This window comes from Athene cunicularia, assembly GCF_003259725.1.
Source record: "Athene cunicularia isolate RWA chromosome 13 unlocalized genomic scaffold, athCun1 chr13_part1, whole genome shotgun sequence".
NCBI lineage: Eukaryota > Metazoa > Chordata > Aves > Strigiformes > Strigidae > Athene > Athene cunicularia.
The window spans coordinates 21,188,898-21,203,236 of record NW_020799117.1 but is presented as its reverse complement, the minus strand read 5'-3'; the positions used below and the strand labels follow the sequence as shown (position 1 = coordinate 21,203,236).

The window sequence follows — 14,339 nt, the reverse complement described above, 5'->3', positions numbered from 1 at the left end:
GGGGGGGGGGGGGGAGTGCTGCATACACAGCAGGTTGGGAGCAGAGGGAAAAAAATAATCTGAAGGTGGAAAAGAAAGAGAAGGAGGAACAAAGGCATGGCAGTGCCCCCAGGGCTCCCTGCCTGGCTGGCAGATCACACACTCTCCGAGCAGGGACCGTATTCCCGCAGCCCTCCCCAGAGCGGCCCTGACCCCCCCAGGCATTAAGCCCAGAAGCCCCGGGAACAGGGAGGCACGTGTGAGTCAGTGAAATGGTGCCACTGGAGCGCAGCCAACAGCAGAAATTTGCTCTGCGATCACAAGTCCCCAAAAAACCTCCTGTGGACGCTCTGTCTCCCCACTCTCCCCGCTCCTCTCCATCACCCTCCCCATCTCGCCCTCTCCCTGATCCTTCTCCAGCCTGGAGCTGTTTGTTCTCTGGCTGATGATGGTTTTTTATGTTGCTTGTGACAAAGAAATATCTCCCCTCTGCTCGGAAGCCCTACCATTGAGCCCAGCAGAAATTATCCATCCTTCCAGCAACCCTCTAGCCCAACCTTGCTGCAGCAGCAGATCCAACAGGGATCAGGAGCCACCAGGCTGTCTCCTTCCTCCCAGTTTGGAGCACTCAAGCACCATTTGTTTTCCCTCAGCCCCATCTGTGGGCTGACCTGGCTCAGCCCTGAATATTGAGCGTGTGGAGATTGGCCCAACTTTCCAAGGTCTCCAGGCCAAGCATGACTTTGCTGTAGGTGTCCCTCGCTCCTCTCTCGGCCCTTTTTTAAAAAAATGGGTGCCCAAGTTTCCCATCCAACTTCAGATGGGAAACAAACACCTCCCAGCCCAGGGACTCCCCCAGCAAGTCTTTACCTTTTCCTACCCTGGCCTCCCATCTCTTCCTGCTCCATTCTGCAGAACACCAGCTCCAAACAGGGGTTGGACCTTTGCTCTTGCACAGATCAGGCTCTGCCCTGGGGACACCTTGTCCCCTAACCTGAGGAAAGCAGGACAGGTTACAGATAGGGCCCAGGGTTGGCTGATCAGGGTGGCACTTAGTAAACAGGGTATTCATAGAGCTGGGGGCAGCAATACTGGCTCCAGGGTTTTGTGGGATGGTGCCACAGCAGCAGGTTGTCTGACAGGGTGTGGGGGACCCTGGAGCCTTGCAGCCTGTCCACAGCAGAACAGAGCATTGGTGGTACATCTGCTGCACCGGGTCAAAGCGAAGCAGGAGGGGGGGCTTCCAGGGATATTGCCTATGGATGTTGTTTAGCTTAATGATGGCAAATGGCAAGAACGGCTGCCTAACTGGGGCAGCAGTAGCTTATGGCCTGAGCAGTGGGAGGACTGGAGCTCCTGCCAAGCTCTTAAACCTCTCTTTTGGGAGGGCAGGATGTAAAACTGGTGTGAACAGCTAAAAAGCTGTGTCTTTTTGCTAATAAAGTACTGAAGCAGGTAACAATTCGACTGGCCGAGTAATGCATGGGTCCAGGCTGGGACCCCTTCTTCTCCAGAATCATCCCAGGTCCCTGATCCCAGTCATTTTTCTGGGACGGTGGGAATGCTGGGCTGGATCCAGCTGCTGCTGCTCTAGTCCTGAGCAGGACCTGAAGAAAGGGAGGGGAAGGTGGGCCCAGGGTTGAAGGGTAGCCCAGCAGCCTTCCAGGTCCCTCTGAAGGAAGGGGAAAAGCAGTGGGGTGTTGGTGCTGAGCCCCTCCACAGGGCTTCAGCCCTCCCTCCCAGAATGAAGCCAGGAAAGAAGATTGCTGGGAGAGAAGAAGCAGTGGGACCAAGGTGGATTTGTGTTTTCTCTAGGGTCTGCTGTGATGCCTGAGTGCTCCTTCGAACACTGCCATCAATAGTTAATGGGATGGAGCCGCAGTAGTCCATCTCAGCTAGGATGTGGAAAGGGGGGCAGGCAGGTCTGTCATCCACCACCTCCTCACCTCCTCAGAGCTGCATGCTGTGAGGAACTGCTCTGTGGCCAGGGCAAAGCCTTGCACCCTCTGCTGAGAGCAAGCACCAAGCTGGCTCCAGGCACCTCAAAACACTTTAATGGTGAGACCAGGCAGGATCCAACAGCCTGGATGTGACAACCAGGAAAAACACCCCTCCTTTCTCCACCAGATCACAGTTTTAACTTGTGGAAGAGTTTTGTCCGCTTTTGGCAAGAGCAAAGTGAGAATCAGCAGGCACAGAGCACCCCAGCCCTGTTTGCCAGTGGGGGGAAGCAAGAAGGAGAGCTGCAGAGCCAGGGCCTCCCGGGGAGGGGGGGGGGTGTGGCAATGGGTAAAGGGTTAACACCCCACAGCAGCACTAAGCAGCAGCAGGAGCAAAGGGTTAACGCAGTGGGTGCAGGGAACGTTATCTGTCTCTTCTCTAAATATTATTTCCTCCCGTGAAACCAGCTTTTCATCCTTGGCTAGAGACAGCTCCCGCTGTTGGGAATACAGCAGGAGCTGGTATCTGCTGCCGCACACACCAGCGCTCCCAGCAAGTGGCCGAGACAAAGAGCCTCTCCCCTGGCGAGAGCAGCCCTGGTGCTGGGACCAGGCGGCTGCGCCCAGGTGATGGCGCTGAGCCTGGAGTCTGGAGGATGCAGATGGCCTCGGGATGGAGTTTGGGTATGACAGGCTTTTTCCCAAAGAGGAATTTTATTAATGAAAGCAGCCTTCCACCCCGCTGTACCACTGAGGGCATTTCTCCCCACCTTCCAGAGACCAAGAGCAGCAGGCAGAGACGGGCAGGGCACTGGGACCGGCTGGGGCTGGGAGGTCACACAACCCCAGCCAACTCCCTGGGAAGGTTTTTCTGGGTCTGCCCATTTCACACCTCACCCCTTGGGTGCACCAGGATGGACAAGAGCGGCAGGATACTCCATGGGGAAACCAAGGCAGCAGCCGCTGGCTCCAAAGTCACAACCTGGGGAAGAGGGAGGGTGCAGTGCAGCCTCTGCCCCTTCCCCAGAAGCACAAACCAAATTCAGGCTGCAGTGAGGGTCTGGCTGTCTGCAGAGCTGGTGGCTGGGATAAAATGGCTGCTGCTAAATCCTCTCTGAAGCATCCTAAACTTTTAATGCATATGAAACCACGGCAGCATCCCTTTCGCACCCCAGAGGGCACAAAGGCACCAACGTCTCCTCTCTCCCATTCAGCCGGAGCCACGTGCCGCAGTCTGAACAGCGCTCGGTACGTGGCTGGAATGAAAGTCGCCCCTCCAGCCCGTGTGCTCAGAGAGCGTTTGCTGAAGTCAAAGGATTGCCAAGTTAAAAGGGTCAAACCTCCAAGGACGGTTGTTATCTGACTGGCTATATATCATTTCAATAGCATCTTCAACAGGGATTATAATCTGAATTGAAGCGGAAAGACCTGAGGCAATGAAGCTGTCAGCAGTCTAAGATTAAGGAATTAAAACAGCAGCACATTACAGGATTTGTTCTAGATGTATTATAAAGAGCTGGCTAAATAAACCGCAGGCTTCCTCAGGTCGGAAATCTCATACACGTGCAGAGAAGGGCAAAAGCAAGGATTTCATCAATATACATAAAAAGAGAGGAGAGCGAGACAGAACTACGAAAACCCAGCCACGCAAACTATAAATCCTAACTTCAGATGGAAATGAGTCACACAAGGTTTGACTGAGGTAAATAAAAGCAGAAATGAAGTGGATTTAGGGGAGGGCAGAGTTGAAAAGACACTGATAGCCAGTAGACAGGAAAAAAAATGGCCCTTAATATACTAAGGTCGGTAAATTCTGGAACACAGCCCAGCCTGCTCTTTGATTGCCTGATGGAAATGTAGGTCTCCAGTCCTGTCCTCCCTTACCCCTTTCCATGTTCTTACACCCATCTCCAGAATTACTTTAAAAAGCCAAGAATGACGGCATAGGGCTAAAAAGCCAAGAATGACAGCACAGGGCAGCTGAGCCAAAAGAGGGGGACACAAGCCTTGCCTTTGCCTCTGTCAAGGTCCCCAGGTGGCCACCACCAGCTCTGCACATCTTGGGAGACAGCAGCAGCTCTCCTCAGTGGGAGGCAGCAGCTCTCAAAATAAAGAAGGAATCAAACTCCCACCAAAGGACCCATTAAAACGATCCATTTATTTCTGGCAAATTGCACACACCTTTCTTTCATTCGCTCGATCCCAGATCAGTTATGGGGAGGAATTTTTCCCCCTGCCTTAAAGATATCAAAGTTATGGGACAAAACACAAAGAAAAGCAGGGAAATACCCCTTGCAGATAAAATACACAGGAAAGTTGTGGTGACCCAGACTCCATGCAGCCACCAGCTCTGCTCAGCACAAGCCATAAAGATACAGGTTGTACCGCTCAACACCGCTCGCTGCAGCACATCTCCTCAGTTTAAAAATTAAAGGGGATCACCCCCCGCATCTCAAATACACAGCCCAGTTGACATAGAACAGCTAGGGCCTGGAACAACAACACCTGGTTGACAACTAGATTAATCCTGAACCAGGCCATCTGTACAGAACTGCTGCGCTTTATTGACACAAAAACGTACCCGGCAGAACACTTCCCTGCACACACAAGGCCACAGAGCAGTGATGAGCAGCCAGATCTAGGACACAGAAGAAGATGGGAAGCTAATGACAGGCGGAGCTTGTTCTGCAGCACAGGTAGAGCATGGAATTGCTTTTTGACTCCTCCAGCCAATTTCTACTGGGAGATTTACATACAGGTCCTCAATCAAGTCTTTTAAAAGTTATCCAGAGTTCCCTGGGTAAAAACAATCTGTTTCAAGAAAGAGGAGAGTCCAGAGCTGCTCAGTGATTCTTTTTGGTTGAGCCGAAACCAGAGAAACCCATCACAGCTGCCATTTCATCATCCTCTTCAAATGTCAGATCTTCCTCTGCCCGCCTTTTCTTCTCTCTCTGCTTCTCCTTCTTGTAGGCTTTGGCCTTCTCCTCCTGCAGCAAGGGACAGAACAGAAAAATAATCTGAACCTTCTGAGCTGAGTAAGCTTTTGAGATACCAGGCACTGCACAGTTAACCCAAGTCTTACTAACATCACCCATAGTTGTGTCTGAGGAAATAAAACAAGCAGCAGAAATCCCGGCTGCCTCCTCCTCCGAGGCTTACCCACTATCTCCAAACCACCCCACCTACCATCCCAAGAGCAAAGTAAGACACACAAGATGTAGCCAAAAAGAAGTGTTATGAAACTCTCTCTTCTGAACAAAAATCAGAAGTTTCATCTGGAGTCAATGCTGGGGCAAGAAGGAGCTGTTTTTAAAGCGGGAGGCCTTTCCCTCATATGATGCCTCGTTCCAGTGACTGTGATTGCTGAATGTTGCTGCCTGTTGGCTTTCAGCCTGGCAGAGTGACAGCTGCTCACTGAAGCAGAAGCTCTGAGCAGCTTTGGGGGGTTTGGCATCAAAGAGTTTGCACTGTTCTAATCAAAGTGTTTTGCTCTGCAAGGATCACAAACTCTGGAATGGTGCCAGGTTTGTACCAGGCGACACAGAAGCATGGCTTCAGCTCCCAACTTAGCAACTGCTTCTGCCATTCCCATCACCGTCCACTGCGCCGCAGCTACTGAAGACAGCCGTGCCTTGAAGAAAGCTACACCAACAGTTGCTGCCAATTTCTTTGTCACCATACATTGACTGGCAGCAGCCTTTCCATGCACAGCACTCCCCACACTGCTGGGGCACCTGTCTCCTACCTCCTCCAAACAGATCAGGCTCGGCAGCACCAAAGCCTGCTCAAGAGCTGAGCACAGGACTGCTCTGTGTGCAGCCCAACAGAGCACCCCTACAGGGAAGCAAGGCTCAGGGGCTTAGGCAGGGAAACTCAAACAGGCAGCAATTTTTACTGTTTGGTTGTTATGTGACTGCTGATGGAGATGAAGCATTCATAGAAGCTCAACTGTTAGAGCTTTGTCAGGTTTTCAAATAAACTTAATCTTCATGTCAGGGGACCGACACCTAAACCCAGGGTTGAGGGGAATCTGCTCTTTCACTGCCTCCGCACACATCTCATCCCACAGCACACCACTCAAAGCCCTTCCACGCTCGGGGAGGCCACACAGAAGCAACATGTCACATGGAGAAGGATCCCAGCCACCCTAAGAACCATGGAAAATAAGGGACAAAGAACCAGATCTGCTAATGAGAGCACACAAGTTCAAACACTACTAATGGGAGACAAAAAACGGGTGTGTGGTCAGGTTTGTGCTGATCTCAGTGGAAACCTGAAGCATCAAAAGTTACACAGAAAGAGGGGAAAAGGGTTTCCAGGGACAGCAGCAGCAAACTTTTTAGAAAGCAGACAAAAAAGAAACAAAACCCACTCATAGCAGCAGACAAGAAGTCCATGCTACCAAGAACAAGGCTTCTGTGGAACAAGATTAGGAATCAGGATTAATTTCCTCACAAAACACATTTCTGGGAAGGGGGACTTTGCTTCATCAGTTGTTGCCCAGACTCACCTCCTCGCGGAGTTCCTTCATCCTCTCCTCAAAGTCATAGTCCTTCTGCTTCTCCTCCATCTTCTTTTTGTTAACCTCAAAGCGTTTCTTCACCTGGTCCAGCGTGGAGCGCTCCACTCGCATGGACATGCCCAGGTTTCTCTGGTCTAGAAAACAAGAGTGGAGTCAGCCATGTTCAGCAATACTCACAGCCTTTGACAGTCTACATATAGTCCCTGTCCCTGATCCCAATTTAAGTATTTCAGAACAGCAGCCTCCTCCTGCCTGTCACCGGTCCCCTCAAAGCAGCTTCCAGGGCCAGACTACACTGACACACAAGGCCATTCACCCTCAAAGCTCAGTGCTTCAAGCTGAGGAAACCGCAGGGACTCGCAGGCCACCCACGGCTCAAAGCACAGGCAGCGGCACTGCTCCCGTCTCCTGAGCATCGGAGCCCGGTACTGCCCAGACTCAGGGGCCCCTGCCACGCCACGTCTCACCACAGCCGTGCCAGGTAACCCAGAGCCAGCCTGGGGAGGTGACACAGCAGTGACTCCTCCTGCAGAGAGGGACGTGCTGTCTGTCTTCATCTGGTCCCGTAATTCCTATGGTCTAGGATGCCTTAGAGTTGGGCTTGTTCAGGCTGGAAAAGAGAAGGTTCCGGGGAGACCTCATAGTGGCCTTCCAGTACATGAAGGGTGCCCACAAGAAGGCTGGGAGGGATTTTTTACAAGGGACTGTAATGACAGGATGAGGGGTAACGGGAGGAAGTTGAGGGAGGGGAGGTTTAGATTAAATATGAGGATGAAGTTTTTTACTGTGAGGGTGGTGAGGCACTGGAACAGGTTGCCCAAGGGGGTTGTGGATGCTCCATCCCTGGAAGTGTTCAGACCCAGGTTGGATGAAGCCTTGAGCAACCTGATCCAGTGGGAGGTGTCCCTGCCCATGGCAGGGGGGGTGGAACCAGATGATCTTTGAGGTCCCTTCCAACCCAAAACATTCAATGATTCTATGATTCTCTGTCTGAGGGGATGAGCTGTAGAAGGTCACCGTAACGCAAACCAGGCAGTGACTATGACAATCTGTACATTACTTGTAACAAGAAAGAGGATACAGCCAATTCTTTTATGATTCCCTATTAGGATGCTCCCCATCACATTGGTGTTCTGATGCTTCAGGAAACTGAACCTTGGAGCAGTGATTAAAAAAAAAAAAAAAAGTTGGAGTGTTGAAAAAGGAGCCAGAATAAAACTGACAGGCTTGCATCTCTCAGCTGTGGGAGAAGCTAAACAAGACATCAGTGGCACTCAGCAGATTCCTAGGTTTCCACTCATGAGTAAGCCAATGTCTCCAACCCGCCCTGTCTGGTGGATCCAAACAGCCTGGTGACTCCAGCAGCCATGCACGGGATTGTCCCAGGGACGCAGCAGCACTTGGAAACTCAAACTACACACCAGGAACTAGTAAGAGAGCTGTCAAAAACAAGCAGATTTCAGCCAGATTTATGGCCTGGATCAAAAGCTCCCAAACTTACTCTGTAAATCATATTGTACTGAAGAGCTATGTGGCATCAGCCACTTCCCAGCCCCAGCTCAACCAACCCTTCATCTCAGGCCTATACACAGTCATGCTAGGATTTTTGTTTCCAGATTCTCTCACATGGACTTATCACTAATCTCCCAACATACCAAACGTGGCACTTCAGCATCCTCCTCCCACGCCCATAAAAGCACAGGGGTTTAACACACTGGGTTTTCTTTTCTTAGCTATAGAAAACTGGCCCTCAGCTCCTCTTCTGAACCCCCCATTCATCAAAGCTTCAAACACCAACTGCGCAGGTCTGGATCACATTCATTGTTGCCTTTTTGTAAAGGGGCCATTTGTCAACTTGTACAGGGAGCTAAAACCACCTCCAGGGGCAGAAGAACACGGTAAGAGTGTCTCAGTGTGTCCTGATGCTCCTTTACTTTCTCCACTTTCCCCACTCTCTGAACACAAGAAGCAGCAATGCCCACAGCTGTGGAATGAGGAATTGTTCAACAACGGTACAGTCCTCTTTTTCAAGTTAAACATAGTAAGGGAACAGACTGATAAAAGGGGAATTCTTTTGTCTTGTCTTTATCTTGGCCTAAATTAACTACACCATTCATTTACAGCAATGGAGAGAAGAACCAGAGATAGGTAGAGGACAATAAAACCACCACACTGCTGGACCCAACTCTGGGGTCAAACTGACCCACTCCTGTCTCCGCTCATCCTCAGCAAACCACAGCCTCCATCCGTGTAAAACTCTGATCCATACTCTGAAGTTCAGGGATCAGCTAGTTTTGTTCTTCACACTCAACTTCTACAAAAAGAAGCTTCCGATCTGAAAAGGGGCTAGTCCATACCTTTTACTTAACTAAAAATTTATTTCAAGTATCGGTGCTGTGTAAAAAAGTTCCTCTCCAGATTTTTGGAGGAGACATTAGGATTTGCTGACCCTGGGCTTCTCGCAGAGTAGACACCCTGAGTGGGCAAAATACGTCCCCCTAACCAGAGGAAACTCATTACTATTTCTTCTGGGTTTATTCCATGAAAACAGTCCAGCACCCTGAAGGTGCCAGCACATAAAGGCAGCACCTCCACAGCTCTCATGAGCAACCACTGCCTCCATCCTGATCTCTGAAGCACACTTTGATCCACGTGTAAGTGTTCAGCCCTCAGACAGTGGTGAGGCATGAAGGGAACAGCCCAGAGTTCTGCAGCAGCCCTTCAATTCAACGAACCCTCCAACAAGGCAGAAAAATTATCCTTACGTTTTTTGCCATTGATGTGATCCAAGAAGTTAATGGAGTCTTTCACCACGCAGTCGCATACATTACAGTAATATCTGGTAGAAGAGAGAGAAATAATTCACTCCAAAGCATGAGACAAACTTCATATCACACAACAGCTGCTTAAGATAATCTATAATGTGAAATCTGCATATGTCACTTGGGATACGGGTCCTTTCTCCAGGGCAAGAGGGAAGCTGCTTCAATTGCAAAGCACCCTGGTGAAAAGAAGCATGCAAGGGCACATCCCAGATCGACAGAGCTGCCCGGGTTAACACTGGAGGTACCAACCCTTACGCTGACACCACTCTGACAGATGACAAAAACTGAATTACGAGCTGATCTGTAACACCTCAGCCACAGCATCTTCCTCTTCCAGTCACAACCAACAGGGTGGGATGAACACTGTGACACTGCAGGGCTCGGCTGCCCTCCCCCGAGGTAGGACTGGCCACGCAGCCCAGGTTTCCAGCTTGCAGCCTGCTAAAGGCTCTGACCTGGCTGCAAGATAAGTCCTCCCATCCCCATCACCTTGCAACAGCAAATCCCTGCTCCATACAGCAGCACTTGCTGCCCACCTTAAGAGCTGTGGCAAAAACCCAGCCAGGGCCTGCACTTCCACCCCTGGATGCTGCTCGGGGCTGCGCATCCCCCTGGCACTGCTGGCTGTGATGGTGAGACACTAACAGACTTACTCTTACGATGGCACAAAGTTAATGTATTCTTTTCAACCTCTCAGTGGCTAAGGATGAACTAAGAATCCTTTCAGATCATTTGGCCAAACAGGATCCACACAAACAGTGGTCAAATACTGTTCCTATGGACAAGTATTTGAATGTTTCTCACATTCTCAGTGCGCAGAAACTCAAATCAAGAGCAGGTAGGGTCTCACTGCAAGCAGGTTGCCTGGCTAACAAAACCCAAGCGGGCAGCAGAGATCTGCCTCAGTTGTTTGTACAGGTGGGCAAAGCAACACTGATATCAAATAATAATAATGTCAGAAAGGGCTCAGCCTGCTGCAACTCTTCCACATATCACCCCAGACGACCCAGTTTTGGTGTAATACAGTGCAGCACCACCGCACCAGGCTCAAAACACAGGAGAAAATCACCACCTGGTGCACCGTAAGGGCTCACTGCTGCATCAGCCCGCTGATCTCACCAGCACAACCCTGAGACTCCAAAGAGACCACAACCTACCCTCCCATCTCTGACTGCGGGGTAGTTTTGGTGATGACAATGGTTTTCCCCAGCTTCGATTCCAGATCCACTTTGTAGTCTCGGTGCCGCAGAAGTTCCCTTTTGACGGGCTGAGCTGGTTTGCCTAGGATATATGCAAAAACCCAAACTTATCAGAAAAGGTCAAACTTGACGCACTGGATTTCACATTGCCCTTGATGAGGAGGGTCCTGTTGGGAACCTGGGAACTACCTGATTCATGCAGAAATTGCACCTTCTTTTTTAAAAAAATTTCCTCCTCACTACTTCGTGGTTCCTATTTGAACCAGGTAGATCTGTGAGGTATCTTCAGCTCTGACTTGGGTCATATTCTGAGATCTCCTTGTTTCTAGGGGCTGATTGTTCCTCTCCCTCCCCAAAGAACACACAGACAGAGGCAAAGGTTCTCAGTAATTACTTTTGTCAAAAAAACACATTCAGTGGCAAGCACAGGAAAAAGGATCGGAGCAAGCCAGCTTTGAATTACTGCTATTTCCCTCTGGGATTTCACTTCTAGCTGCTCTCTTCCTCTAAAACTCAAAGGGTTTGGGTGACTCACTGCCAAATGAGCAAAGCTTGCCTGGAGTCAGTACACTACGCACCATCTTTCTTTTCTCTCTCTTCTGTGAGCCTCTTCTCTGCAAGTTTCTCATATTCATCTTTGTCCCACTTTCGGCGGAAGTCCAAGTTCTTAGTCTGAGAAGGAAACAAAGTGTATTAACATTTATTATACAGTTTGACTACCTCTGAGGGGAGACTGGGGAAAGAAGTAGAATCACTTGGCCTGTGAGGCTACAGCAGTAAATTAGGGGCACTACATTTTATCTCCATGTCCTCTGTCTTCATATCTAGGAATTATGGATGTATCTTAAGATAATAACACTCAGCATGACTATATCTACTTCTTCTAGAAGGATTTCTGAGAAAAGTAGTGAGTTTATCTTAAGAGCTCCTGAGATGATCACTCAGGCTTTCGCTTTGAAAAACATACACAAACGGGATTTAAACCCATTGATCTCAGACCTCAGAAGTGCCACCTGACAAACACAGCACAATCATTAGCAGGTTAAACATACTTCTTCCAAAAGTCAGTTAAATCCAAGTTGCAAATATCAGACGAGGAAGCTGTGAAACACAACACAAGTTATAAAGAGTTTGATTAAAATGCAGGAGTACGGACGGCTGTGTATACCTGCTCTCAAATAGATGAGCAGTATGTCTGTGTATTATAGGAATCAAAGCACTGTTTGCTATGAAATTGGAATCCGTACGGGTTTTTCAAGCGAGACACATGTACAAGCAAACCAGAAAAAACTCCAAAACACCTATCTGTCAAAGAAGGGCGTGGAGACACCAGGGAAGCACCTGTACAAAATTCATGGTGAGCTGTCCCACTCCTGCAGCTTCACACTGCAGGGAAGGGAAGAAACACCTCTGAGGCAGACTGGCCCTTTGTCAGCTCCCCAGAGCACTCTACACTGACAGCAACCAGATAAGTTGCAGGAAGAAAAGCTGAATTCAGGTGAAGTTGGCACTGAAGAATATAAAACCTATTCTTTTTAGGGGGGATTCTTACGCAGTTACTAATGCTGAGGGCAGAAGTGACTGGACAAGAACCCCATTTCCATTCAACTCTACTCTCACCAGACCAGCACAGCCTCTTCCCAGTGTCTGTCCCGTGTGCAGTTAAGGCCCCTGCACCTGCTAACGGTCATGGCTTATAACTCAGACACTTCTTTATTTTCTTGAGAGCTCTCGTTTGGTTAGAAAGATGCATTTCACTTGGTACAGCAGTGAGAGGCTCTCAGTTTCATATTAAAAAAAGGACAGATATATTTTAAAACACCTCTGGGAGAGAAGGAACCCTACACACCCCACCGCCATCTCCGCTCAGCCAAATCAAGAATCCAATCACAATCCAAAGGAAATAAATCCCATTTGAAGCTATAGCAGCAGCACAGTCATTTAACGTTTTCTCCTCTGGCAATCCTTCAAATGAAACGAACAACTACTGATAGGAATGAAAATGCCTTAGGGAGGCGTAGAAAAATTCTCATTTATTCCCAGAGCTTCTTAAGTGGTTTAAGCATGTCATAACAGGTTTTATTAACCACACTGAGCAAAAGAAAAGAAAATATCACAGAGTGTAAATTAACGTTTGGGGGTATTTTCCACAATCTAGACTCTCCTGCATAGCAGCACATTATCACAAATCATAGCTGGCGGGAGCCCAGGGAGGAGGCGATTTATTTGCTGCTTCACTCTCCTGTTGTAATAAAAGGGAAGGAGTCTTTCGCAGCTCTTTTACTAATCTCCCTCATTCAGGCACCGAGAAAGAAATTAAACCCAACTTCGAAACAAGATCTTGGCTAGACATTATCTGAAGGAACTTTCCTTAATTGGTCTGGTGGAGGCAGGGGTGGCTGCAAACCCTAAAATATCCAAGAAGTGCTTTGAGAGACAATTTCTGAAATAAGTAACAACAGTTAAAAACCAGAACTGCCCCATAACCTCCTGGTCCTTGTGGAGACAGACATTGAATGATCTGCCCCGTATCAGCATCAAAGCCTACAAAATACAGGAGTCTCAGGTCTGGTCCAACCTAACAGGAACACAACCGCCTGCAGCTGAGAATAAAGCAAAGGCTCCATCTCACTCCCAGGCAGACATCCTGCTCTTAACCTCTCTCAGCAAGTGGCTTCAGGTGAAGGAAAGATCAGACAAGAAAGCAGAAAAATGCAGCCCCTCTGGTGCTGACAGCTGTCTGGGGTATTACTGGAGGTGTTTAAACCAGTCTGGTTTCCCCATTCAGGCTACACCAATGGCATCCACCTCATTCATCCAATCTCAGCATTCCCAACACCAAATCCTGTGGCAGAAAGACACTGCTGCCACGCTACACGAACCAAGCAACACCAATAAAATAATCAAGTTACACAGGAGTCATCAGAGACTCCAGAATCACAGTCACAGAAAGGGTGGTTTCTCCATGCAGGACAGATATCAGCAAGCAGGAACTTCAGCAGGACAGCATGACAGCCAACTGGGAAACAGGCAACCCTTTCCCAGAGGAACTGAGAAGCAACAGGGCACGACAAGAGAGGGAACAGAAGGAGCGAGCTGCCTGCACTGCCACTGCCCAGTCCCAAGAGGCCCCTGGGATGGGCTGGCCTCCCCCGGGGGGCTGAAGGTGGGTAGGCACCCTCAGCGCAGGAGTTGGGGCAGGTTCGGATCTCCTCACGCCGCCTAGTTAGAAAAGGGCCTCCCACGGGGGAAGCCTGGCCCTAGGAAGGGAACATGAGGGTGGGGTCCACCCCCTTTCTAGCCCTGAAAGCATCAGCGCCTCTCAAGCGACCCAAATCTCCCACCACCCCCACACAGAGGGCACAGCGGTGTGCAAAGCAGGGATGGGCCTCCCCACGTGCCCCCACACACCGGGGCATCCCCGGCGCCACCACGTCCCCACCCAAGGAGTCCCTCCCACCGTGGCCTGGCAGCAGGCCCCGAGCGCGGCCTGGCCGCAGTAGGGCAGCCCTGCCTGCCGCCTCTCCCTCCAGAGCGGCCCCAGCCGTCACGGCCCTACCCCCGGGCCAAAGAGAAAGCGACGGGCACGAGTCCACCGCCACCAGCACTTACCCCGCTGCCCGACGCCATGTTGAGGGTGCGAGCGACAAGAGAACGGAAACTGTCGCACGGTGACGCCCTGGCCGTAAAGCAAGGCAGTCCGCCCGGGCACCACTGAGTGTCCACCGCTCAGCCTAGAGCGGCGCGAGGCAGCGGTGCCGGGATATCACGTGATTCGGCCGCTTCCGGGCTCTCCGGGACCTGTCATGTTGCGGCTGCGTGCGTTCGCCGCCGGGTGCCCGCTGCCCGCGGGTCCAGTGAGCCGCTCCCGGTT

General features: G+C 50.3%; 1 protein-coding gene across 1 annotated transcript; it reads right to left on the bottom strand.

Annotated features, from left to right (window-relative positions):
- Positions 1-4,056: 4,056 nt before the first annotated feature.
- On the bottom strand, positions 4,057-14,191 carry ZMAT2 (zinc finger matrin-type 2). The gene is made up of 6 exons (XM_026858337.1): positions 14,078-14,191; positions 11,044-11,137; positions 10,424-10,547; positions 9,207-9,280; positions 6,430-6,575; positions 4,057-4,906 (listed from the first exon to the last, which is right to left on the bottom strand). Exons 1-6 carry the CDS (start codon positions 14,093-14,095, stop codon positions 4,763-4,765), a joined length of 600 nt encoding a protein of 199 aa, XP_026714138.1. The 5' UTR covers positions 14,096-14,191; the 3' UTR covers positions 4,057-4,762.
- Between the last annotated feature and the right edge of the window lie 148 nt (positions 14,192-14,339).